The sequence below is a fragment of the Neolamprologus brichardi genome, chromosome 7 (assembly GCF_056152115.1).
Source record: "Neolamprologus brichardi isolate AB-2024 chromosome 7, ASM5615211v1, whole genome shotgun sequence".
Classification (NCBI taxonomy): Eukaryota; Metazoa; Chordata; class Actinopteri; order Cichliformes; family Cichlidae; genus Neolamprologus; species Neolamprologus brichardi.
This window is the reverse complement of record NC_142110.1, coordinates 34,312,994-34,340,502: the sequence shown is the minus strand read 5'-3', so window position 1 is coordinate 34,340,502 and position 27,509 is coordinate 34,312,994. Positions and strand designations below refer to the sequence as shown.

The window sequence follows — 27,509 nt, the reverse complement described above, 5'->3', positions numbered from 1 at the left end:
TTCAAATGCATACTCCAAATGCGCCGTTGATTTCCCCAAATATCATTCGTGGTCCCATATATCCCATAATTCATAGCGCAGCGGTTGGTGTGTATAATTTTGCCGCAAAATACGGCAGACGGGAGCAGCCGAAGAGTGAACTGTCAAAAGTAAATACTGAATATGACGTCACTTATTTATGTGCGAATGTTTAATAACGAAGAACATTAAAACATTGCTGTTGGCCACATGTTGGCAAAGTTATGTGACATTAGTGATGTTTGTACTTCCAGCCTCTACATATATATATATATCATAATAATCTGACAATACTATAATATTGGCCATATTATATTTACATTACCACAGTGAGATGATTTTAGTCTCATGAACAACAAGAGCTAATTGTTATTGACTAACTACTCTTGAAATGACTGTTCAGTACAGAAATGACGCCCAACTATCATGTTTTACAGTCCTGTGGTCTCAGCCTCAGATACTCAACTAATCAAAGTGATGTCATGACAACAATGAATGACCAACAAAACATTTTTTTCTCCTTCATTTATGTCACACAATCTCGCGTCTCTCGCGGTTAGTATCATGGTCGCTAGGCAACCTGAACAGCGCGACGAAGGCTATGTCGCTACCCGAAACCTGATCGGTACCCCGCATGCGCAAATCTTACGTCACTTCCTCTCTTTGCCAACATTGCGACATTCAATATATTTGAATGATACGGTTAGCGCCCAGTTAGCTCCTAGCATTTCTCAGCAGCTCTGCCTCCTTTCCGAGTACCGGGACATTTAAACAATGGATAATCCGTTTACAAACAAATTCATGCTTTTCTCCTCAACAGAGAGCGTCCCCCGATTGAACAACAGCGCGGTAAAATAAGAAGAATGGCGCCTAATTACAAAGTTAATAATACAGACTTTGTAATATCTCACGTGTAGATTCATCAGCCAGATGAAGTGTTTACTGACAATTGACAGTGTAAGCGGACATCATCATCACTATTCCAACAATCCTCTCCACACAGACAAGCATAAACACACTCGACTATCACTAAATCAAATTTAACACACGTTTGTAATGACGCTAATTCAGTTTACAATAGGGTTCATTGGCTTGGTCAGCAGGTGGCAGTATCCTCTTATACTGGGAGTGAACTGCCATTAAACGAACAGAAGAAGAAGAAAACCCCTGCACATGCGCGGTACGGATCGGGTAGACCCGATTTGTATGTGTCACTACCCGATCCGTACCGGAAACCCGATCGGTACCCTGCATGCGCGAAAGGTGTCTACTTCCGGTCGTAGCGTTTTACGATAGTTACAGGTCAGAGTATCTGTTAAGATGTTAAGAATAACAAGTATCTCTTAAAATATTTCCGATAATGAAACATTTAATATAATGTAGAGAAAAACAAAAAAATAAAAAGATAGTGACGGATCAGGACTCCCCGATCCTTACTGCGCATGTGCAAAGTCGGACCGTACAAATCGGGTCTACCCGATCCGTACCGCGCATGTGCAGGGGTTTTCTTCTTCTGTTCGTTTAATGGCAGTTTTGTCCCCAGTATAAGAGGATACTGCCGCCTGCTGACCGAGCGAATGAACCCTGTTGAATTAGCGTCATTACAAACGTGTGTTAAATTTGATTTAGTGATAGTCGAGTGTGTTTATGCTTGTCTGTGTGAAGAAGATTGATTGGAATAGTGATGATGTCCGCTTACACTGTCAATTGTCAGTAAACACTTCATCTGGCTGATGAATCTACACGTGAGATATTACAAAGTCTGTATTATTAACTCTGTAATTAGGCGCCACTCTTCTTATTTTACGGCGCTGTTGTTCAATCGGGGAACGCTCTCTGTTGAGGAGAAAAGCTTGAATTTGTTTGTAAACGGATTATCCATTGTTTAAATGTCCCGGTAGTCGAAAAGGAGGCAGAGCTGCTGAGAAATGCTAGGAGCTAACTGGGCGCTAACCGTATCATTCAAATATATTGAATGTCGCAATGTTGGCAAAGAGAGGAAGTGACGTAAGATTTGCACATGCGGGGGAACCGATCGGGTTTCCGGTACGGCTCGGGTAGTGACAGCATGGTCCGACTTTGCACATGCGCAGTAAGGATCGGGGACTCCTGATCCGTAACTACCTTTTTATTTTTCGTTTTTGTCTACATTATATTGAAATGCTTCATTATTGGAAACATGTTAAGAGATACTTATTATTCTTAACATCTTAACAGATACTCTGACCCGTAACTATTGTAAAACGCTTCGACCGGAAGTAGACACCTTTCGCGCATGCGGGGTACCGATCGGGTTTCCGGTACGGATCGGGTAGTGACAGGCTAGACCGTCCCCATATGCTGCTCTCTCCTTACATCTGGATAAGAAAATTAGTAAAGATATTGACCGTATGCTCTTTAATTTTATATGGAAAAACCGTACGCATTATATTAGAAAAACTGTTGTGATGAATAAGTACGAATCAGGTGGGCTTAACGTCTTAGACTTTTCTACTTTAAATAACACTTTCAAAATTAATTGGGCTAAACATTTTCTTAAAAACCCTACCTCTATCTGGAACTTTATACCATATCATATTTTCTCTCGTTTTGGTGGCTTTAATTTTATTTTAAATTGTAATTACAATGTTGAGAAACTCCCTGTAAAACTTTCATCCTGCAGGTCCTCTTAGCGTGGACCCTCATTTATAAACACAACTTCTCACCACACAAATACCTTATCTGGAACAACAGAGATATTTTATATAAAAAATAAATCACTTTTCCTGGAAACTTGGGTCCAAAATGGGATCCTACTGGTGGCTCAGCTGGTTAATAAAGAGGGACAACTACTTACTTACAACGACTTTATTGCACTATATAATTTTCCAATCAGTGTTCAGGAATTCTCAATGGTGCTTGGTGCCATACCCTCAGGGACTTTAATGTTATATAAAAACACTGACAGCTCAATATCTACCTCAGTCACTCTCCCTGATCCAGCTGAGTCACCAATAGGAAAAATCTGCTTTTCACAGGAACTTGGTAACAGCAATAAGAGAATACGTAGTTTATTCCAAGAAGATATCGTCTCTCTCCCATATATAATATCTTATTGGAACCGATATGTTCCAGATGTCGAGTGGAAGACAGTTTGGATGATCCCCCATAAATATTTGATTGTAAATAAGGTGAAAGAAGTCTCATTTAAAATTCTACATAAATGTTATCCAGCCAGTCACTACATGGTAAAATTTAAAAGGGACATAAATACTAATTGTACTTTCTGTGGGGATCATCCAGAAACTGTGACACATCTTTTTTGGTACTGTTCTTTTACACAGAGATTCTGGAAGGAATTTAGCAGGTTTATTATTGTCCATATATTAAGGGAGTTTTCTTTACGATGGGAAAATGTTTTATTCTGTTTCTTTAAGTTACCCAAGAAGTATGATAAATGTTTTTTTATGATAAATTTGTTAATACTTTTAGCTAAATTTTTTATCCATAAATGTAAGTTTACTAACAAAACACCATATTTCTGTCATTTTTTTAAGGATGTGGAAATGTACATACAATCAATATCAGACTCCACCAACAAAAAGGCTCTCAAAACAATATATGTATGTGAATTTTTGCGTGTATTCTTATAATTGTTACTTTTTTCTTTTACCCCTGGCTTTTTGTGTTCATGTTCTGTTGTTTTGTATACTTCATCTGTTTGTATGTTGTATACTCATTGTTTGTTAAATAAAGTAAAAAAAAAAAGAAAAAAAAAAAGGCCAGACTGTCCCATTTCACAAGTCTCTCACTTCCGCACTTCTCACGTAGTGCGCGTAGTGCGCGTAGTGCGCGTACTTCAAGCGTGCAGACCCTGAATTGGACACAGCCCATGACTCAAACTAAAACTTAGCTTAGCCATAACTTAGCTTAGCTTAGCCATATCCCCCACTAGGTAAAATGAGTGAACAGAAAATGTAAAGAGCAATAAAATTGACAAACTATCCTTCTAAAACAGGAGATATAATGTAACTCACCAATCTTGTGTACACACACTCTGAAAGAAACCACATACACTGCCCCAAAGCATAATTTCTGCAGATTCATACTGATTCACACTGCCTCCTTGAACACCATTTCGCATCCCAACAGAACATTACTCACAAAAACGACCGCGCCCTCTAGTGGTGAGGCAAACTGCATCACAGTCCTGCCTTCAGAATAACTAGTACTGACAACGTCAGGGTCACGACATTTGTATATACTTGATATCTGATTGTACGGAAATTTGTATTGTCAAGGCTCCCAAATATGCTATGTCATTTCGTATATTAGATGGGAATCTGTGAGGACTGAGTAGGAGGAGGAACAAAGGCCCACCAACCAACACTAACAAAATCTAAGTTGTCACACATAATATAATTTGTTTTCTTGTAATTAGTTTTAACTATAGGATCAGATCAGTGATATTTTGATTAAATCTAAAATCTTTATAATAGATGATCATCTTTAAATTATTTTCCCCAAGTCTTGGCAATGAGAGAATGTGAAAAATAATTGTTCTAAATTGCATGCATCGTAAACTATTTCAGTTTATTCTTTTTTCAAAAAGCTTTTCTTCAAACTAGAACTTAACTACTGTTAAGATTGTTTGTAGCGTTGGGTCTCATCACCAGTGACGCCTCGCTCAGAGGGTTAACTTGACTTTTGACAGGATTCTTATTACAAAGGCCACTAGAGGGCGTTTACAGCACACGAGTCTAATCATGTTTCAGATAACATTGTAGAATCCTGCCAATATAACATTTAAGTATAAATAAATTATTATTAATAAAAACTATTTAATATATTTAATATTAATTATAATACACTCATACACTGGCACACATCAATTTATATAAAAGAGGGGGAGATGATACTTCTCTTGTCTTGTAGTCATGATATATATGTGTGTGTGTGTGTGTGTGTGTGTTGCTCATCTACACTCCAAACATAAAAAAGGATTGAAGGATTTAATGTTAAACATTAGTCCTCAAAAGAGAAAGTCGATTTCACTATGAAATGGCCATCCCACTTCTGCGTTTATGTACACTGGAGTTGGCCCGGGTGTGGCTTCAAAAAAAATGTTGGTCTGTGTCCAAAGTGCCCGGTGTTCGTTATAAAGTGACCGTGACAGTCTGCAAGTTAGAGACTCAGACATGTCCAACGCGAAGGCAGCTGCCGTCATCGGGCTGGGAGTGGGTGCAATGCTTATCACACAAGGTGGAGATCCGCTGGACTCTGTGGGCAGCTGGTACCTGATATGGAGCGAAATGGGCTTACGCGGTGCCCCAGCCCTGGCCTTCTTTTGCTTCTCCGTCGGTGTTCTTTTCTTCGCTATAGGCTGGCTGTACCGGCAGCTCTTCAGTCCTTTCGAACTGCTCAGGTCGCCCGAAGACGTGGGATACGTCGAGGAGGACGGTCGCACCAAAGCGCAGGCAGCCAACGACGCCAGGCGCAGGAGGAAAATTGGGGAGCTCCCACCGGTTTACCCAAACGGCTGGTACCGAGTCCTGGACTCACACATGCTGCAGAGGGGCGAGGTCAAAAGTGTGTCTATTCTAGGTACGATGCATAGTGGTGGTTGGATCACTGCTCTTAACAGGGAATAACAGAAGAAACACAGTTACGTTACAGTATATGGTGTGCAAATGCTAAGTAAAAGAAACAAAAAGCACCAGCAGTTGTAATTAGCAAAAAATAAAAATTAGGCTATATATGTGTTCAATAAAAGTTTGGGGGATATTAAATGTGTGCTAGCAGCTTACTTTGGACTTTGGAAATTAGACAATGATGTAATGACCCTTCGTGACTGTTAAAGTTTAACTCAAAGTTTGATTGAGTGATTAGACCGAGCATTGTAGGCTTATATGTAGGCTTATTTTTACATGTGTTTATTCGGCTATGCGTGACTTTCAACAATATCAGAAATTCCATCTGCAGGGCTTTTCCACATAATTTATGGCTGACATAATTTTAATAATGGATAGTTGTTAATGGTTAGTTATTTTTGTCAAAACTGCATTTTTGAATGAGTAAACAGATTGCTGGTTGTTTTCTGGGTGCATGGTGAAAGTGTGGGGTACAGTATGGGGTAAAGTACAAATGCACCAAATTCAGTTTGCCCCCATCATGTGGGATAAGCTGAATTTCTTTCCATGCAGTCAGGTAAGTGTTACAAGTGCCCGACACAGAATTATTTAAACTTTCATTCTCAGGTGTGTAAAAGAATAAGTGTGATACTTATTGAAGCACAGCAAGTAACATTATTGTCAGACCTTTAGTTGTTTGCCACCTTTCCAGCAACCTAGATGTTTGCTATCTCATCCAGGTAGGACTGTTGCCAAGACAGACGAAACAAGCTCACATTACAATATTTTTGGAATTCAGGGAATGTAAAAGCATTTCAACACGTTGGCCAAGCCTTTGTTAAGAAAACGGTTGTGCATTATGGTGCTTAGTAACATTTTTTCTTTTACACAAAGGTTCAAGCTTTCACCTGCATGTTTGGTTTGAAGGCGCCTTGGAGACACAGTGTTGCCATTACTGATGTTAATTACTTCACGGCAACATTAGTGCTTTGAAATAAGAGCTAGTTCCTTCATTAATTAATGCATTAATAATTTTCTTGATTAGAGAATTAGAGAAGAAAACTTTAATGAATGCACATTTTCTAGAGCCTTAGGTTTGTTTTATAATTGTTTTTTTAATCATTCTTCTAACTTGCAAGAACTCTTCATTTGAATATCTAGTGTTTATTATTTTTCTAATCCAACACTTGTCTATTATTACATCACATTTTATTATTAAGATCTGTCTCTAATGATAAGGTTTGATGTGTGAGCACTAGCTGAGCCCTTTGATCTCCTGCAACAGGTTTTTCTGTGATCAACAACAAGACGGTCTCATCACTGATGGCCTAAAGTTTATGTGTATTTCAGAAAGACGAAGCACTGATTTAACCGCTGTTGTGTTTCACTTACAGATTTGTGCTTCTCATGTTGATATGTGGTGGGACTGTTTGATCTCTTCAGAGAGTTTCTTTGAGTTTGAGTTCAAAAGGGTTTCAAAGAGCCAGTCGGGCTTTTTAGGTTTCTGTCACATAGCTTTCAGTAAATGACAAACAAACAGTGTATGAGAGGATTTCACACCTGGAAAAGATATCCACCGGTAAAAAGTGAGACCTGCTCTTGTGGATTCAGCTCACAGTTGTAAATAACAGTCATCTTTTCATCAATTGCTCTTTAAGTGAGTTACACAACTTAGCAACATACTGTAATCCTTAGAAAACGAGGGGCATCACTGTGTGCCTGCCCTGTCTGCAACACCCTTCATAAAGGAAAAGCAAACATCATCGAACAACAGTTGAGTTAGGCTGTTGTGCTGCAAAAGTCTCCACCAACTGACTTCACCAAATACAACCTTTCACGTCAGTTTACAGTTTATTCGATCTTACAATCAGAGTTAGCACAGCTGTCATGGAAAGTAATCTACTGGTCTTCACATCAAGGTGGAGCTGTAGTTTATTAATGCAATCTTCATTAATGTTCGTGGAGACCTTTTCATTTGTTTGTTCGTTCTGTATTCATAGAACGACTCATTTAATAGATCATTGCATTTTTAGATTTGTATGAGGGTTTGGCATTGTAGTAATACACCGTTCTCAAGGGCTAGGTATGTCCCAGGCCTGCGTGAGTGTGAAGGCAGGCAGACTGAGATGAACAAAAGAAAGCTATTTATTAAAGGCTGGTGGCAGGATTGAACAAATGCAAAACACAGAGTACAAAGGAAACTGAAAACTACAACAACTTGAAACCTAAACGTGGAAACACACTAAGGCCAAGAAAACAATGAAGCTAGGAAACAAAGAGGGAGGAATAAAGCTGGAATCTCATATTTAAATGAGATTCAGATTTATTTCTCCCTCTAGAAACTAGAAAGTTAAAAAAAAATCAGCACCATAACAAAGCCACACTGTTACAAAAAACATCTTAAAAAAACGGGAATATTCCAGCAGCTGGGGCACCAAAATACTACCGTAAAATAACAGAAAATAACTTTTTCATGAAAATACAGTTATTTTCAGTAATGAAAATAGAGTTTGTTGCGCTAATTTTACATCGGATTCTGCCTTTTCCAAGTGCTTTTAGACATCAAATTAGGAACATTTTAACGTGATCAAACAATGTTTGATGTTTGATATGTTTATTGATTAGCATTCAAATATCTCAGTGAAGACAGAACAAAGATTTACCACAAAGCAAGAAAGCATGAGACAAGGCTAATCAAAAGGTATTGGCTGAAGCATTTGCTTATTACGCCAACCCTTTTAACAAAAGATCTTTTAGCATGCAGCTCCTGTACACAGGGCTCGAAGCAAATAATAAAATTCAATTCAATTTCATTTATATAGCGCCAAATCACAACAAATGTCGCCTCAAGGCGCTTCATAGATACAGAGAGAAAAGCCCAACAATCATATGACCCCCTATGAGCAAGCACTTTGGCGACAGTGGGAAGGAAAAACTCCCTTTTAACAGGAAGAAACCTCCGGCAGAACCAGGCTCAGGGAGGGGCGGCCATCTGCTGCGACCGGTTGGGGTGAGAGAAGGCAAACAGAGCAAAAACAAAACAAACAAACAAACAAACAAGAAAAAACACCACCACCTTAGTAAGTAACTACATCAAAGCAAAAGAATCAAGAGGTTTTCTGTTTTTTGTTTTTGTTTTTTTTTTTTTTTTTTTTTTTTTTTTGCTCTTTTCATTCTTGATATATATATTTTTCTAATACTCTATTTTTAAACATATTTTTAAACAAGGAAAATGAACTACACCTTTTTAAATCACTGTCATAACTATTCCACAGGTTAACTCCTCTAACAGAAACACATCTCTGCTTTATATTTGTCCTTATCTTGTTTTTTTTAAAGAAATCTGTTCCCCTTAAGTCATATTGACTCTCTCTGACTTTGAACAGCTTCTGAGTACTGGGGCAAAGCAAGTTATTTTGTGCTTTATACATTATCTGTGCCATTTTATATTCAACTAAATCATAAAATTTCAGGGTATTCAGATTAATAAACAAAATGTTAGTTGGTTCTATATAGTTTGATTGGTTTATAATTCTTATAGCTCTTTTTTGCAACTTGAAAATAGGAAGAGTGTTCGTTTTATATGCATTACCCCATATCTCCAGACAGTAAGTCATATATGGAAGCAACAGAGTACAATAGAGTGTGTATAATGATTTTTTGTTCAGGACATGCTTTGTTTTATAGAGAATAGCAATGGTTTTTGACATTTTTGTTTTCACATGGTTTATATGAGACTTCCAACTCAGCTTATCATCAATTATCACTCCAAGAAATTTATTTTCGTACACTCTTTCAATTTCAATTCCATTAACCCTGATTTTAGATACATTTTTCATTTGTCTAGTGCCAAAAATAATCAATTTTGTTTTCTTTATATTTAATGATAACTTATTTACATCAAACCAGTTTTTTAATATATTTAACTCCTTTTCCGCTGTAGTCAGAAGCTGTTCTAGGTTTTTACCTGAGCAATACAGAGTGGTATCATCAGCAAACAATACACATTTTAACAGTTTGGAAATGCTACATATGTCATTTATGTATAATATAAATAATTTAGGGCCCAGCACAGAGCCCTGAGGAACACCACAAGTTACCTTCAACTGCTTAGATTTTACATTATTGAATTCGACATATTGATATCTGTCATCCAGGTAACTTTTCATCCACTTGTATGCTAACCCTCTTATGCCATATCTCTCTAGTTTATTCATTAATATAGAATGATCAATCGTATCAAACGCCTTTTTTAAGTCTATAAAAACACCAACAGTATATTCCTTATTATCTATAGCATTAGATATCCCTTCTACAAGTTCCATCACTGCCATCGAAGTGGACCTTTTCACTCTAAAGCCATATTGGTTATCACTTAGGAGATTATGCTTCTCAATATATTTATCAAGTCTATTAACAAATAACTTTTCTAAAATTTTTGAGAACTGTGGGAGCAGTGATATTGGCCTATAATTGGTAAACTGACTTCTCTCTCCGTTTTTATGGATTGGAATAACTTTTGCTATTTTCATTTGTGAGGGAAATACACCAGTTTGAAAGGACAGATTACAAATGTATGCGAAAGGTTGCACTATATATTCTATAATACTTTTAACTAATATCATGTCAATACCAAAACAGTCAGTGGACTTTTTATTTTTAAATGTCTTCACAATGTTAATTATTTCTCTATGAGTTACAGCACCAATAAACATGGAGGACACATTCTGAGTAATATGTTTATTTAGGTCGTTATTATTTCTTGACTCTGGAATTTCTTTTGCTAAATTAAAGCCAACATTTACAAAGAAATCATTAAATTCATTTGCAATGTCTTTAGTTTTATCAAGCACAATATCTTTATCTTTTTTAAAATAATCTGGATAATTCTTATTTTTTGAGCCCTTTTTGATTATACTATTTAATATCCTCCATGTTTCTTGTGTGTTACTTCTACTTTGCTCCAATAATTTGTGGTAATATTCTTTCTTACTTGTTCTTATAATATTTACTAATCTATTTTTATATAACTTGTACTTTATTTCAGCATCTTTTGTCCTCTGTTTTATGAATCTCTTATATAGATTATTTTTCTTTTTACATGCATCTTCTATCCCCTTTGTGATCCATGGCTTATTTGATCTGTGATGCTTTCTAGTGATTTTCATTAAAGGACAATGTTTTTCATATAGTGAAATTACAGTTGATAAGAATGCATCATATGCACTATTTGAATCTTCATTTGCAAAAACCTCATTCCAATTGTGTTCCTTTAAGTCCACCTGGAGGGCAGCAATGGCTCTTGTTGTTCTAAGTCGTATCATATCAAATATTTGATTCTTTTGTTTAGTTTTAATCCCAAAATAATTTTGAAAAATTGCAAAAACAGGAAGATGATCGCTTATATCAGTTATAAGAAGTCCACCTACTATTTCATGGTCAATTTTATTTGTGAATATATTATCTATCAATGTAGCTGTATCAATTGTTATTCTACTTGGTTTTATAATTACAGGGAAAAGGGAGTTACTATACATTGTATTTATGAAATCTGTTGTTTTCTGATGTCCATTTGGGTTTAGCAAATCTATATTAAAATCACCACAAATTATTTGCACTTTTTTATCATTTAGGTTGCTAAACATAGCAGCAAGTTTTTCATTGAATGTCTCAAGGCATGAACCTGGTGTCCTATAGATGCAACTTATAATTATATTGTTAGCTTTTTCAACATGGATTTCAATAGTGACACATTCCAATACGTTATCTATGGTGCTTGACATACATTCAATCAGACTACATTTCAAAACTTTATCTACATATAAAGCAACACCGCCTCCTTTTTTATTCACCCTGTTCATTGTAAATAATTCGTATCCTTCCAGTCCCATTTCACTAATTTTCTCATTATCGAGCCATGTTTCTGATATTGCAATTATATTAAACTTTTTTAACTTACTTAAACATTCTGTAATTTTAGAAAAATTTTTATACAGGCTTCTACTATTGAAATGTATGACCGACAATGCATTTGCCATTTTAATATTCATATTGAATTGGTCATCCGTATAGTACTCACAAGTATTATTGGTGTTATTGTAGAAGTGGGTATCTGGGTCAATGTTACTTTCAGGGTCATGCATGTTGTGCTCTGCATAGTTAAACGTTTTGAAGTTCGTTTTCTCAGCGTGTGTGGCAAAATAACCACCTTGACAGTCCTTTTCATAATCAAATTCTTCCTCTTCAGTATCTCTGAATGGAAACCTATAATCTGTGTCCAAACTTGTCATTTATGTGTTTTTGTTTTTGTTGTTGTTTTTTGAGCCGTAAGGCCAGAAACACTTTCCATACCCATTGTTCATTATCCAATCGTCACTTTTCCAATAGATTCCAGAGCAGATTCCTGATTATTTATATTGCTCTAAGTCTTTGAGTTCTCTTATCATCACAACTTTCGCTTCTTCGGGATTGCCATTTAGTCTTATCATTACTTTGCAGTTCCTCGTCCATGTCGCTTGTATCTTATTTTGTTTTCTCAGGCTGCGTGCCTGTCTTGCAATTTCAGCAGTCTTTTTCGTTAAATGTTCATTTAAATACACACCAGTCCCTTTAAGCTTCTTACCCTGTTTCAGTAACTCAATCTTTGTTTTGCGACTCACAAACCGAAGAATAATTGATGGCTTTGTTTTACTGTCTTTCCTGGGGAGCGTGAAACAATGAAATTACCTATAAACAAGGTCAATGAATGTGGCAATATGAATCATAATACGTAAATGTACAGAAATATACAGTTAATTTAAATAATAATTGATTGCATGCCCTGGGACAGACTGATAGAGGCAAGGCTGCCATATCGCACCATCGGCCCCTCTGGCCATCACCAGTAGGTGAAGAGTCTTGACCACGGACACAACACCAAGAGTGTCCGAGCTGGGGCTCGAACCGGCAACCTTCTGATCACAAGGCGAACTGCCAACTCTTGAGCCACGATGGCCCTAAATAGCAATGATAATAATACTTATGTGATGTAACACAAGCTTATAGGAATCATCTTATATACTTTTCTATAGCATTACATTTGAATTCAACGGTTCAATCTTTCAAATAACGGACAGATATTTGTGAAATCATGATACATTTGTAAATGTATTTTAACAATCTAAATATGCATATGTACAAAAAAATATATTTAAAAAACAAGTAAATTGTGTTTTACTATAGTTACAGTGATGTTATGTTATTTTACCTTTGACATGTACAATCACAGTCTACTTATGTAAATTTAATGATATTCTAGAAAGACAGTACAAAACTGTAAAATATACAGTAAGATACTTTGACATTACTATTTTTTGGAACAGTGCACGTTATAGCAGCTACTATTTTCATTTGAAACACCACCTGATATCAACCACCACAGACATTTTATACATTCCAATGCTGTCTGCTGTGATTTAACTAATCCCCTTACATCTGTTATATTTATCATTTGTAAACATGTTTTATCAGAAGAGAGTGTCACCTCTAGTTGAATTGCACCCAAAAGTGAACTGACATCATAGTCTCTATGACTGGCACTCTGTATATGTTTATGGGACTAGTAACTAAAAGGAATACCATAACACCAATATCAGAAATGATCAAACACGTTGTGACTGTGCAATTATTTTTTAACCCTGTCCATAACAGAGAATCACATTACAAACTACAAGATGCATTTCCATCGCATTAGCTTGTATTGCTAGAATACTTAAATCCCAAGTCAATTTGCTGAACCAACTTAAATGCATTGCATTGCAAAAAAGATCATTAGAATTAATCCAGGTAAAGCACAAAAGTTGTTGCACAAAAACAAAACGAAAATAACTGAGTTGAATTTCATTCCTTCAAAAAAGGGAATGAACTTTTATGTTTCACTGGAAAATACATGAAAACAATCATGACAGTTGAAAATAAAAATAAAAAACATTTTAAACTGTATAGTATAGTTTAAAAAAAAAAAAGGCAATATTTTTAAAAACAGTATTTTGAAATTACTTAACTTTGTTTTGAAAACACACATTGAAAGCTCACATGTCATGAGGAGCTCCATATTTTGATATTTGATATATGATATATATATATATGATATCTGATATATATGATATATCAGATATGCTGATTCCCTAAAACTACCTTGAGGTTTATTTTGAAAATATTTCATTTCATTAACTGGGTGCTTTTATTTTGAAACACAAATAACAAAAACCAACACATTGGTACATTTAAATGATCTCTTTAAAAAACAAAAACACATTTTTTTCATGTCTATAACATAAGAAAAAGAAGTAATTGCAAGGTTTGCAAACATAAAGATATCAAAAAGCTGAATACTAGCTAGAGGTAACGAGTGAAAGAGGCTTTGAAGAGAATTTGGAAAGTATATATGCTAAAAAAAGATAAGCAATTGAAAGGTTTTTGTAGCTAAAAGTTTGCTCAAGTAGATGCATGTTGACTGATTGGTTTTTCTACACGTTGGGAATCTTACTGTGAGTACAAGTGTGGCAGGTTATTAGACCTCTTACACACTGCAAGTGTGATACAGAGCAGTGGTTGCCAATTTGAGAAGTTGCCAGAAACCCACCAGGGTGTGTCAGCATGTTGGAAAACATAATAAGAAGCATACAGATTGTTTTTCTCTAGATAACATACACATTTTTCTACCCATAATTCACACTGGATATATTTTATTTTTCTAACTTACTTCTCTTTTCTGCTTTCTTGCTCACTATATCTTCTAGGTTCAGTTCTCCCTGTAGCCCCTGACATTTTACTCCCCCAAATTCTTTTGACCCCAAAAAAGCTTGGCACCCATTCAGGATCTGCATCCTGCTGTGTCTCCCTCCTAACTTTTCTCTGCAGTAATGCATTCACATATTAAATTCTGCTGAGTGTGTCTTTTCCACCGTGCAGTTCTCTGTAGTGTCGTTAAATTCTGCTCTCCCAACAGTCTGGGGGCAGCAGTGCAGTGCTGTGTCACCCTTCATTTGGATTATTTGGTGTCTCAGATTTTTTTAGTACCCTGACTAATCACTAGTAGAGCTTGCTCAGCTGTCACTCTATACTACAGTTGCTCAGCTTGCACCAACCTGAGTGCTGTCTGAGCACGACAGAGCTAAAAATCCAGCCAAATCCAGCAAAGACAGTAGGAAGAGATCTTCTGATCTGGTGTCAATTTAGACATGCACCACAGGAAGCACTTTCCAAGAAGACCTCCACTAGGAACGCCATTTGACCATAATAGGTGTGCACCGCTCTGGATGTGACATGATACAATGCAGTCATTTAAAATTTTGTGCCGCAGTAATTCTGATGCAACTGCATTTGATTTTGTTTCAACAAACAAAATAAAGCTCATCAGAATAATTTCAAAGATCATACAAATCTTCTATGAGTGGCATTAATTGTTAATGAAATAATTTAAGAAACACAAAGCCGTGCATTATAAAATGTAAAATCTGGCATAATAATTACTAATTCTGTGTATGGGTTGGATTGTTTCTTGGAAAATGTGTGTGTTTCTTTGTTAATAAGTGCTGTCTACAATTAGCTATATTGCTTCAAGTAGGGCACTAAGGAACATACTAAGAAGCACGGGGGAAAAGGGAATATGCTGCAAAGAATGCACGTTTGTTTTTCCTTTCTCTTGAACTGTACAATAAATATGCAAACACTGGTCTGGTTTGGATAAAACTGTACAAAAACTACAGTTGGCACAGTACTGTTATCCACTATGCCCATTAGTGACAGTTCACAAACCCAGTGTTAAAACCTTTCTCTGCTTATAATCATAGGTGAGCAGGTAGCAGTGTTTCGGGGCCACGATGGAAAGGCCTATGTGGTGGATGCCTACTGCCCTCACCTGGGTGCCAACCTTGCTGTGGGTGGACGGGTGTTTGGGAACTGCATCGAGTGTCCATTTCATGGATGGCAGTTTCAGGGGGATAATGGTGTATGTGTGAAGATTCCCTATGCAGAAAAAGGTAAGTAAATGGCCTACAATATTGTTATGTCACAGTGCTAAGTAACCTTCAATGTTTGGATAATATGCTCGCTAAGAAACAAAAATCACTATTTTATAACATTTCATTACGATTTGTAATGAGAAGACATTTAAAGCCTTCATAAATATTAGGTCCAAATCTGAAACTGATGGCAGTTTAATCTCCAGATGTGCATGAATATGCTTAGCCAATGGCTTAAAATATTATATAAACTTAGAAGTAAATAGACCAGGGTCAGATGTTATTGGTCAGTTATTAGTTATTGGATTGGATTGGTTATGATTATTGGTTATTGGATGTTATTGGTCAGATGTTAACTGACACAGGTGTACAGAATAGAGTAAATCCTGATTAAAGGGGTTGTGATTTAGTTTGGGGTTTTATTTGTCCATCAGTGCCTGATTTTGCCAGCGTGCGCAGCTGGCCCACCTGTGAGGTCAACAAGCAAATCTTGGTTTGGTTTCACTGTGATGGAGAAGGACCTCAGTGGATCGTCCCTGAGCAACCGGAGATCACAAATGATGAGTGGGTCTATCGGGGGAGAACTGAGCATTTTATTAATGCTCATATACAGGTATGGTTCATACGTCTGAGTGGAAATGTATGGAAACTTGTATCTTCTCTTGTATCTTCTCTGTTTGGCACCTATTAGAGATAGGTGACAAAAAGATATAAAGACATTAAAGATATAATGACATAATGTTTTTCAGTGGCAGAAGCAAGCTTCCATAAGGAATTCCAAGTCACTCTATAAATAAAATATATGTTGTGACAAAAAACTAATCTATCTTCTAATGATTTGTATGTCTGTAGTGTACACTGTCTTTAGGGCAGTGTTTCTATATCCATCTGTACATCAGTTACCTTCAATTTAGCATCAGTTTCCTTTTCATGGTCACTCCTCACACACTGGAAAGAACCATGCATTGTTGATATTTATTCGGATTGGTTCTGATCAGAAGCAAAGCTACAAGCTTTTCATCTCCCTAAAACAACGCTTGTGCTAATACTAAGATATCTCTAGAGTATAGCAAGGTGTCACGATCCTGGGTCTTATGACCCAGCGTTTTGAGCTTTAGTTCATTTTGATGTTTTTAGTGTATGATAAGCTCATTAGGTTTTCTATGTTAATTTGCTTATTATATTCCCCTTTTGTTTTCAACCCTTGTGTTAAGTCTCCCTTATCCTTCATGTGCTTCATGTCTGTTTCTTATGTTGTCAAGTTCATGTAGTCATGTCAGTGTTTCATTGTTTCCTATTTTATTTTGAAAGAGGTCCTGTGCTTCTGTGTTTTTGTTTTACTCTTCCCCTGTGGCGTCATTATGTCTACTGTGCCTTTCTGTCCCATGTTTCAGGTCTCTATGTTCTGTCTCCACAGTCAGCTAAGTTTATATGTTTTGAGTTCCGTCAGTGTGTTTCCTGTTTTACTTTCACAGTCTGTCCTATGTTAATGTTTCTAGTTTTGCTTCCCTTGTCTCGTCCTGCGTAATTACTCCCAGCTGTGCTCTCCTCCTGTGGCTCATTCCCCCTCGTTATCCCTCAGTGTATTTAAGCCCCGTGTTTCTCTTTGTCAGTGTTGCGTCCTCCCTCATAGCTGTGTGAGTCTCCCTGTGTTTTCATGTATGATTTAGTTGTAGTTTTCCCAGTTTAGTTTTGTTCTTTGTTTCCTTTCCAAACCTGCAATAAAGCAGTGTTTTGAGTTCATTTTTGTCTCGGTGAGTTTTGCGTTTGGGTCCTTCTCTTGCCTGCACACAGCCGAAACATGACAGCAAGGCATTTATGCATTTCATGCAGTATAGTCAATACATGTTCTTTCTTGCAATCTTTGAATATATTTAAGGGACTTTACATGCATCTTAGAAAACCAACAGACAGAAACAATATACCACATGCTAGCATTTTATTTTTTGCTAATAACTAGTTGTCTTCTCTTCTGTGTAGGAGATTCCAGAAAATGCAGCAGACATAGCTCACTTGTCGCACCTTCACACTCCAAGCATGCTCAGTGGAGCAGATCTACGTTACACCAATAGCAAAATCTGGGAATTTGTGCAGCATGACTGGAAGGTAAACTGGAAACACTAAACTAAATTTGATGTTCCCATTATCCACTAAGGTGAATATGTTCACTGTTATACCTGCTTTTGATTTTGACACTGTTTTTCACTGTGTATCTTGAAGGTTGACTGGAAACCAGAGTCAGAGCCTAACAGGCATTGTTCTCAGATGTTTGTGAAACATGCACTTAGAGTGTTTGGATGCCACTGGCCTCTTCTGGATGTTTCTGTTGTGGCGAGACAGGTACAGTACACCAGGAATGCCATTTGTAAACAATTCCCTATGATTGATTGTACATTAAACTGGCACAAATCACTGGTCTTGTCTATAATTTTATTCAAACTAGATATAACCAAAATAAATCATGCTTGATCTGTAAGTGTCCTTTTAAATTTGATGAGAAGTACATTTCAACAATAAACATTATGTTTCACAGTGCAGTAACAGTACAGTTTGCTGCCGGCGTTGTAACAAAACCGGGTTTGACAAAGCTTCCTGTAATCTCTAATGTCGAACATCACTGGCCTGATCAGCCTGAGAAAAATGATCGTTTTTGCTTAAGCAAAAAACACACCACAGTGTGACTTTTTGCCTTGCTCCGTGAGTAAAAAAATGATATGCAAGTGTAGTCTGAAACCACTAATTTCCCTAGGTTAACCACAAGGCTGCAGAGGGAGCTGGATCATTTACACGCAACACAAATGTTGGAAGCAGGATATGTTTACTGTGGCCAGCAGTGGGAGATCGGCAACAATATAATATGAGAGGCAGGCATTATTGAGCTTAACCATGCATGTAAATGTGTTTTTCAAGCATTAATTTCTCATGAACAGACTGATGCTTTTGGCATTTAATTATCTGGAAATAAGGCTTGATGTTAAATGATGCAAAATACATTTTTACTAGAGTAACTGCTAGTGAATCTGACTAAATGAATGAACCCTAAGTGTATAGATATGCTTATCAGGAAAAGTTGAAAACTTTAAATTGTGCTAATATTACATGTTTATCTTTCAGGTTGGCCCAGGAATAGTATTTCTGCTGTTTGACCAAACTTTCTTGGGCCGGGGTGTAATCATGCATTGTGTGACTCCTGTGGAGCCTCTGTTGCAGTGTGTCACTCACACCATTTTCTATCAGTCTAATATCCCACCTGTGGTGCCCAAGTTCATCCTCAAAGTGGAGTGCATTCAGGTGCAGTGCAGTACCATTATCTTTTATGATAACTATAACACAGGCTGGTTTACATATAATTTATGCTGCCATCATTTGACCCTTATCAATCTATCTGATAAATGGATTGGCTCTTATATGGCACTTTTCTGTTGTACTTGAGAACTCATTGAGGCTCATTCGCCCTTTAACACAAGCACTTGTTTCTATGTCAAAGTTCTTTCTATCTTACATTCATACTCCAATGAACACATCAGGAATAACATAGGTTTTAGCATTTTACTTTGGCAGGCAGACTGGAGCAACCAGGGTTTCAACCACCAACCTTACAAATAGAAGATGAACTGCTCTAACTCCTGAGGCACAGCCACCATCTGAAGAAAAATGTATAAGTTTAAGGCAGTATCATATAATGGCTTTTGCTGAAAGGCAAGCAAAGAAGATGATCTCCTCCCCTAAAATAGACACAAAACAAAAAAGATCCAACACTGTTCCACTAACATGACAGATTGGAGCTGATTAAAACATATAAGATTTTTAATGATTTTGTCCTGGATGACTTTTATTATCTCCTATATCTTGCTGCACTGAGCCTTAATATCTTCAACTTTCCTCTACGTCACACATGTTAGCCAAAGTGATAAGAGACAACTTACCTGATCAGATGATCAACGGCAGTGCACTTTGATTGCTTAGTAGCAAATATTCCCTCGTGTTTTCACATGTGTGTGGACATGTGTATAATAATGTATAAGATCTAATAACTGATCTCACATCAGTGAAATGCAGCTCCTATCTCAGCTTCCCTAGCTGCAGTCTTTGATACCGGGTTACAAATCCCCCTGTGAAAATGACAGAAACTATATTTAAGTTGAGCTTCCAGAGATAGTAGGTACTTTTGACCAAAAGATGGCAGTAACTTACAGGATGGATGCAAACAAGGAACGATTCTTTATAGGACAGAATACTAAATTGTAAGGTGAGAGATCGCTTTCCTTTTAGTTCACTTTTATTGTCCATTTTCTAGATTTCACTTGGCAAGCACTGCTTGCCTTGCATGCCCCACTTACTCTCATCTAACACCCATAGTTTAAGTTCAAACAAGGGTTTCCCCCCCCATCTTTTAGTCAATGGGTGGGCTATTATTCGCTGGTTTGTGCCATCACGTTTAAAATTTTGTTGTTTATCTTTCATTTCATATATCAAAACTGCAATTTATTACTATTTATTAGTGAGATATACCCCAGTGCTGCTCTAACTTGGAGAGATCACTGTGCACATTAACCTCCCACTCTGCCTTTGATTAAATTCAGCCTCCACATTATCACGAGAAGTAACACCACAGTCACGGATAAGGTGTAAATAGTCCTCATTTCACCTGATAATTAGCTTGGTGATAAAGACACATAGTTGCACTTTAACAAGAAATAATAGTAGGCTCAAAATACTTTGGGAAAAGTTGTCTGGTTCTTAAAATGTCTAGACTTGTCCTCCATTAAGATTTCCTAAAAATATTCAGACAAAATACTTTGATTAGCTAGATACATAGTTTAATTAAAAACAAACACAAGATGAATGAAAATGATTGCAGAGTTTCATGTTCCAAGCTTATATTTTTAGATTAAATAATTTTTTTGCTCCACTTGGTATTGACAGCAGTGGAAGGGCGTTCTCACTGAAATGTCAGCAGCTGATGGAGTTACTATGGAGTGACATTTAATGAGCAGCACTTCACAAAGAAACCCCTGCTGATAAAGTATTGTAATTTAATGCAAGAAGACACCAGTACAGTTTTCATTATTTAATTCTTGTTATACTTCAGTGAAAATCTGTTCCTTTACAAATTGTATTCAGCTGTGCTGCTTCCTTATCATCAAGGACGAGTTGGATATTGTTAAAAATAAAAATGTTTGAAGAAGGCTTAAAACTTTTACTGTATAAAAATCTTATAATTATGTTTGATATTTAGTCCTGTCCCGTGACTCTCTCTTGTTTTTGTTTTGTCTTCAGTTTGAGCGTGATGTGATGATCTGGAACAATAAGAAGTATGTCTCCAAGCCTCTCCTTGTAAAGGAAGATTCAGCCATCCAAAAACACAGGCGCTGGTTCAGTCAGTTCTACAGCGAGAACAGCCCACGGCTGCAGTACCAGCGTGACAAGTTGGACTTTTGACCTCCCCGAACCACAAGAGGAGATTTAAGCAGAGATTATCAGGTCAGAGTACATTAATCTGACGCTTTGGACGAAGGCGTTCACCAATCATTTGTATTTGTTGCTGATGAATAAGGGAGCCAAGAAGCCTGGCAAGTTTAAGCAATTTAGATATGCATTTTTTGTAAAGGACTCAAACCTTGTCTTGTTAAAGACCTCTTTTTGGGGTATTTTTGATGTGTGTAATTTTACTTTCCAGCCTTAATCAATGCCTGAAGTGCCACTGCGATTTCACAAACATCTAAACAACCAATACCTTGACACCAGAAATCCCCTATTGACTGTTTGATTGTCAAAACTATTTTACTCTGCACAAGGCCAACTATCTATAACATAAACTGTGAAACATATACATAGATATCCCAATATTTGCTCTTGACTAAGGGAATTTCTCTGTTTTGTTGTTTTTTGGTCTGCCTAGAGTTTGAGATCATAGGAAAGGCTTCCTTCTTCTGCCTCAGAATGCAGTTATTACTTCCTCTCCCCTGTTATGCTCTTATGCCTCACACTGTAAATTTACATCTTTAATGTGTACTCAACCTTGGCTGTGTTTGACCTGCAGGTGTAAGAGCAGGTGTGTTTGTTTTTTAAATGATTTCTCAGGTTACTCAGCAGCCAGCTGACAATGGTCTCTTTGTTTCAGTGGTGTGACACAACAACTTAAAAGGACCATGCAACAATTTTTAAGTCTTATTTTATTTTATTTTAGTTTTCAACCAAGAGGAAGCCTCTGAAGTTGGAGACAAATGCAATGCAATGTGTCAACAACTGCAATACCTCTAGTGGCCACTTGAGGCTGGCTCCAAACATAATTCAATCCCCACAGACTCCTGTGTTGAAACCTTGTTTACAGCCTGATTTAAAAAAAAAGGGTTCTGCCTTTATCTTGTAGCACTTTAAGGTGTGTGCATTATACCTGTGTTGTCCATAGAAGCAACTTGCTAACCAAGCTTGCTAGCATTAGCATTAAACTTATCTATCAGAGGTTCGATGAGATGACTCGAATTAGCTAAGGTGAAGCCAGGTAGACATCTAGCAGTTATGGTCACTTGTGTTCGCATAACATTAAGCCTCAGAACAAAAATATTTGCACCCTCCATACAGTTGTCATTAAGATGAATATTTGATAGAGACCAAAATAAAATTTAGCAACAGGCCAAAAGTATGTGTCATAAATCCAGGCATTTTAGCTTCAATGTCTATGGGAATCTATTTACTTTTGGAGCTCAGAATTGCAGGTTTTTACATTTTGTTCTACATTTCTTTGTCTTGGAAGCTGCTGCTTGAAAACAAATCAGTGTTTGGTCTGTGTGCTCTTTCCTTTTAAAACAACACTACTTCCTCTGGCTACATATTTGCACAGTTTTCCAAGGTACTGCTTGTCCTGCTTAGTAGGACCCATGTCGTCATCTGTTTGTTGGTTGTATGGCTACAAATGATTCTTTATGACTCCGGTTTTGTGAAATATTATGTCATTCATATGATGACTTGGTTCCCACAAACATCTGAGAAAACCTTACAGCTACTAAATGCTCGTGCCAGAACTGCTGCTTGTTGTTTATTCCTGGACAGTTAGCATGCAGTCATTTTTTTTAGTGAGAGAGAAGAGGACAACAAACAGCTGTTAGACAAACACACGGAGGTGAAATGGAGCTCTGCAAGTAATTCTCAGCAGCTCTGACCTTTTCCACCTACATGTGCTCATGTGATTCTTTGTTGATATGCAAATCATGATTATAGCGGGCATATCACTGAAATATTTGTTGTTTTTTTAACAAAATAATTGTTCATATATATAATGCATTGCAAATGATGAAGTGATCATATCGGTGTGATTTGATAATTGCAATTTATAATGCACTGTCACAAATGCTTGCTGCTGCACATTTGTTTTAATGTGATAAGACACTGATGCTCAATTAAATTTAGGATATTTTTAAGATTGTGAAAGCAAATAGCTCTAATACATAGAATGCTAATATTTATACTTATATTATTATTATATTATATATAACATTACACTTGGGTGTTTAATTAATCTGGACATATGTTCCCAATGTAATCACTGATGACTGCAGTACTGTGAGGAGTCTTTACTACACACTATAGTGTTTAACTGTATAAAGGTTATAATAATGTCTTATTGCATGTGCCGATGTGGCTTTCTGCACTTTTAATTTCTGTTGGATTGCATTAGATGAGAGAAGACACATTTCAAAGCAAACAAGCAGCAATGTTAAAGCACAATAGTTGTTATGAATATCAGATAAACTGCTTCCTACCTTCTCAGTTTTAACATGTGCTTTGTGCCTGTCTAATCTGCAGATGTGATGTTTGTATAAATATGAAGAATAAATCTGTCCCTTATGCTCTAATGTGCTTACTCATGCATTTGTGAGCCGGCAAAAGCTTTCAGTTGCAGTGAATATGTTAGTATGTTAAATTGAGCATAATGCTGAAATGTTCACTGTTCTTCTTGGCCAGTGGCACTTCTCTGAGGTGCACATTATTTCTTAGCACTCCTTATCTGTGAATGTACTTTTCTTATCTCAGTTAGAGGTGGGAAAACTGTGTTGCTCTCCTTATACTAAAGCATTACATCGGTAATTGGCCCGCTTAGTGCAGGAAGAAAGTAGACTTGCCATAGTCGACTGTGTGCTAGAGCTGTGTTGCCTGTATTAAAATCTTTTTTAATGAAGGATGGCTGAAGCAAAAGTGTTCGACACTGAGGAGGAAGGTGTTATTACACTGGAAGAAGATCAACAGTCAGCTACAGAGGAGGCTTATTTCAGAGAAGCATACAAATCCAACGGAGAAAAAACAGAAGATGTAAGCGACTCAGTGATAAAGCCTCTGCTTGGGTACAAACATCAGGACAGCAGTGACAAGAATCACAAAGCGGGCGCACAAACAGCGACAGATGGGACTGACCAAAAGACATCTGTTCCACAAGACCTGGAATTGTCTGGCAGGGATCAGCCAGGCTGCAGTGAAAGTGTCAGGAGTTTGTGCAGTGACAGCAGTCGGCACGAGTGCCCCATCTGCAGCGAGCTGTTCGACTCGCGCGGCGATCACAGTGTCACCTTACTCAACTGCAACCACAAAATATGTCACCGCTGTACAGATGCCATCATGAGCCGGGCCAAGGACACCAGCCGGCTTCAGTGCCCCTTCTGTCGACAGACCACCCCTTTCCCTGAGTGGGAGATTTGGAGACTTCAGGAGGAGTCTTACAGTCACGGCACATATGAACCCGGACCGGCCCTCAGCATCAGTTCAGGCCCTGAACTTCAGCCTGCGCCAGCACCGCTGTTATGTTGTTTCACTCTGGAGAGGCAGCTGGAGGCTGACACATGCAGAAATATATGCGGATACTGCTGTAACCCTTCCTGTCTGGTTGAAGTACTGAGAGCAAGGTACTTCCTGTGCTTCCTGCTCCTCCTACTGGTAATGCTGGGCTGTTTTCTGTACATGGTCCTCCCACTTAAAATGCTGTCCATATTTTAGATGAATGAGTTCTAAGTGTGAACTGGCAGTGAGATATTTCTCATGCGCTTTGACATTTGAAATATATTCCTCTGGCTTTTCCCACATTAACGAGGGAGCGTGGACATTTATCTTTTCTTCTCCAGATTTCAGATGTCATCTGTTCCTGTTGTTTGATAAACCTCACTTATTGTCTTCAAATTCATGGTGCACAGCTCTTTATTTTAAATAAATTTGACTGAAAGAAGTCCAATTTAGAGATGGCACAAGTTCACTTGACTCCTAAATAATGTCAACTGGAGGTCTGCATGAAGAATTACGTTTTACTACTGTAATAGTTCATCTTACGCCACATTTAAAATATCTCTAAAACTGAAAGCATCCAATCTGCTGTCAGCTTGTCAACCTCCTGACTCTTGTTTTCTTTGAAGAGTGACACAGCTTTGCAGGATTTGGTGCTACAGATAACAGAGGTTTGACTTTGAATCAAAACTCCTATCTTATCTTTCTGGGTCTCATATTGACCTATTTCTCATTACAACATCTAGGATGTTCTGTGCTGTTACTGCTGCATATTATTAGCAACAAAAAATCCAGCTTGATCTCATTTCCAACTACACATGAAGGAAACTTGTCCCTACAATCTAAGCCTGTTTTTCTTTTCTTTTTATTATTATTATGCTTTGTAGTAGTTGTACTTGCACTCAAAGATGTGTTTCTATGTATCTGTGGAAAATGTGTGTATTATCTTGATTTTTCAAGTGAACTGTTAAAAAACAAAATAAAACCTTGCAGCAGTCGGTGTTTCAAACATCAGTTGTGATGTGCAAAAGTTTGTCCACCCAACTTTGTTTTGTTTTTTTTAAACTTTGTACTTTTATCCTAACATTTTTTTTATCTTCCCTATCGTGTCCTGACTTTCACAGTTTCCATTACCTGGTATTTTTTCATAACATTTCAAACAGTGGAAAATGTCAGGCTGCCTCCTGAAATGGCTTTGACCCACTGAAACATGGACAGAGGGCATCTGGGGTGTGCTGTAATGGACAGGACTGGCAGTTAAATGGAGCGATTTAGCAAAGTGATTTAGACTACAAGCCTAATTCGATCATAGATTCATAAAGTGCTTTATTCTATACACTTTAAGCACTTTGTCTGCCTCATATTCATGGGCAATTTTAGAGCCACTGATGTAATGAAATGTGTAGAAGCTGGACAATTTTTGAGTCCTGTGAGTTCCCACATGGGACCAGTTGAAGAAAAACATGTTCTGCCCCAGATTTGAAGCAGGACCAGTGCTTTAGGATCTTTGTCACCACTCTGTCATATTCCTCAAAATGTTGCTAGACATTTTAAAGACGTTTTTACAGTGTGATTGGCTCATAAACTGTGTATAAAAGCTTGATGTTCCCTCTAAATCATAAAGGCAATGGCAAAGTGATTCCTTTGGTTGCAAAAAAGGAAAGCAGTTTATAGATGTTTATGGAAAATTGTCCCCTCTGCTGAATAAATGTGTGATTTTATTGAAAAATAATCATTTTAGGTTATGAATTCAGTTTCTACCTTCAAGTCTTAATTAATACAACACAAATTTCATTTTCAAAATTATGGTACCGTATAAAGTAAATTAAATGTAGGTTATGTTTTGGAGCTACAATGTGATAAAGCATGCAATTGTCCACTGTTTTTCAGTCAGATCCTCTTACAAAACAGAAAAAACAAGATTATAAGAGCTTAAATGCTCAGGTAAAGGTTTCAAAGCAGGACTCACAAACCAGTAAGCACTGGCTATTTCAGATTTGTGCATGCAGCCTTTGGCTGGGCTAGAGGAGGTCGAAGGGAGTCCTTGTCATGTGGGAAGATACTTGTTATGCAGTAATTTTTAGGTGGGTGGCACATCAATAAGATTTGGCCATGATTACAAATTGCTATTCTCTTTGGGTGTCAGCCAAAATACAGTTCTCAAATGATGTCAAATGTTATAAAAAGCTACTTTTGGCTACTCCTTTTAATCATAAGGGCTTTACCACAATGGATAGCTTGACAGATAGTGTCACCTGCTTCAAAATGTATTATCATGTAATAAAGTTTTCCCTTGATTGATGTGTTTTTCCTTATAATTTACATGAAATAGCATATCTCTTTCTTCTCTTGAGTCTGTAATAACATGAATGCTTGTTTTCCTTATCCCGATTCTCTCCTAACTTGGTGGACTGTCTCCGTTTTAGAATCACAAATTTGGAGAAAGCAGGCCTCTCTAATGTGTAACAAAAACATTGATCCATATTGATCCAACTCTGAGCCCTCACACAGGGCTTTGCAGCATGTTAGGAGTGGAGCTGGAATCTAAAATTCGTAAGAGTCTCTGTGTTCTCTGCAGCATCAATGCTTCAGCTCGGCATCAGGACAAGCGAGCGAGCACCGAGTGGGCTCACACATCTATAATTTATGCAAGGACTTCACACTACATGAGAAACGCATCAGACAAGCATCCATCTGCAGATGACTCATTTAGGCGACCCATTTCAAAGGCCTCACTGGCTCTGTTTATATCAAAGCAACATCAGAGCAGGACCTATTTCACGTCTCGCTTCAATCAGATAATGTGGGCGCCATATTAAAAGCGTCCAACTTCTACGGACAATTGTGTTCTGCAAAATGCTGCTCCATCACTTCTCATTTATGGTTCTTCGCAGCATTCAGCTTCGACATGTTCAAGTCAGAGAAAATGTGTTCTGAAAAATGCTCTCGTAAAGCACTGCCACATGGAGTCATGCGCTAAAGCATGTAGGAGTTCAAGTGCGACATCTGTTTCTGTCTTCCGCTTCATTTCCTCTTCATGGGTTTCATAAATGAGAGATTTGTCATTTAAAAGCACTTTGAAGATATAACGTGAGTATAGATGACACTA

General features: G+C 37.4%; 1 protein-coding gene across 1 annotated transcript; it reads left to right on the top strand.

The window, feature by feature from the left end:
• Positions 1 to 5,158: 5,158 nt before the first annotated feature.
• On the top strand, positions 5,159 to 23,055 carry zgc:92275 (cholesterol 7-desaturase nvd). Its single transcript, XM_006803535.3, has 7 exons — positions 5,159 to 5,601; positions 15,461 to 15,649; positions 16,066 to 16,244; positions 17,612 to 17,737; positions 17,852 to 17,971; positions 18,746 to 18,922; positions 20,912 to 23,055. The coding sequence occupies exons 1-7, from the start codon at positions 5,196 to 5,198 to the stop codon at positions 21,071 to 21,073; spliced, it is 1,359 nt and encodes a 452-aa protein (XP_006803598.1). The 5' UTR covers positions 5,159 to 5,195; the 3' UTR covers positions 21,074 to 23,055.
• Positions 23,056 to 27,509: the final 4,454 nt, after the last annotated feature.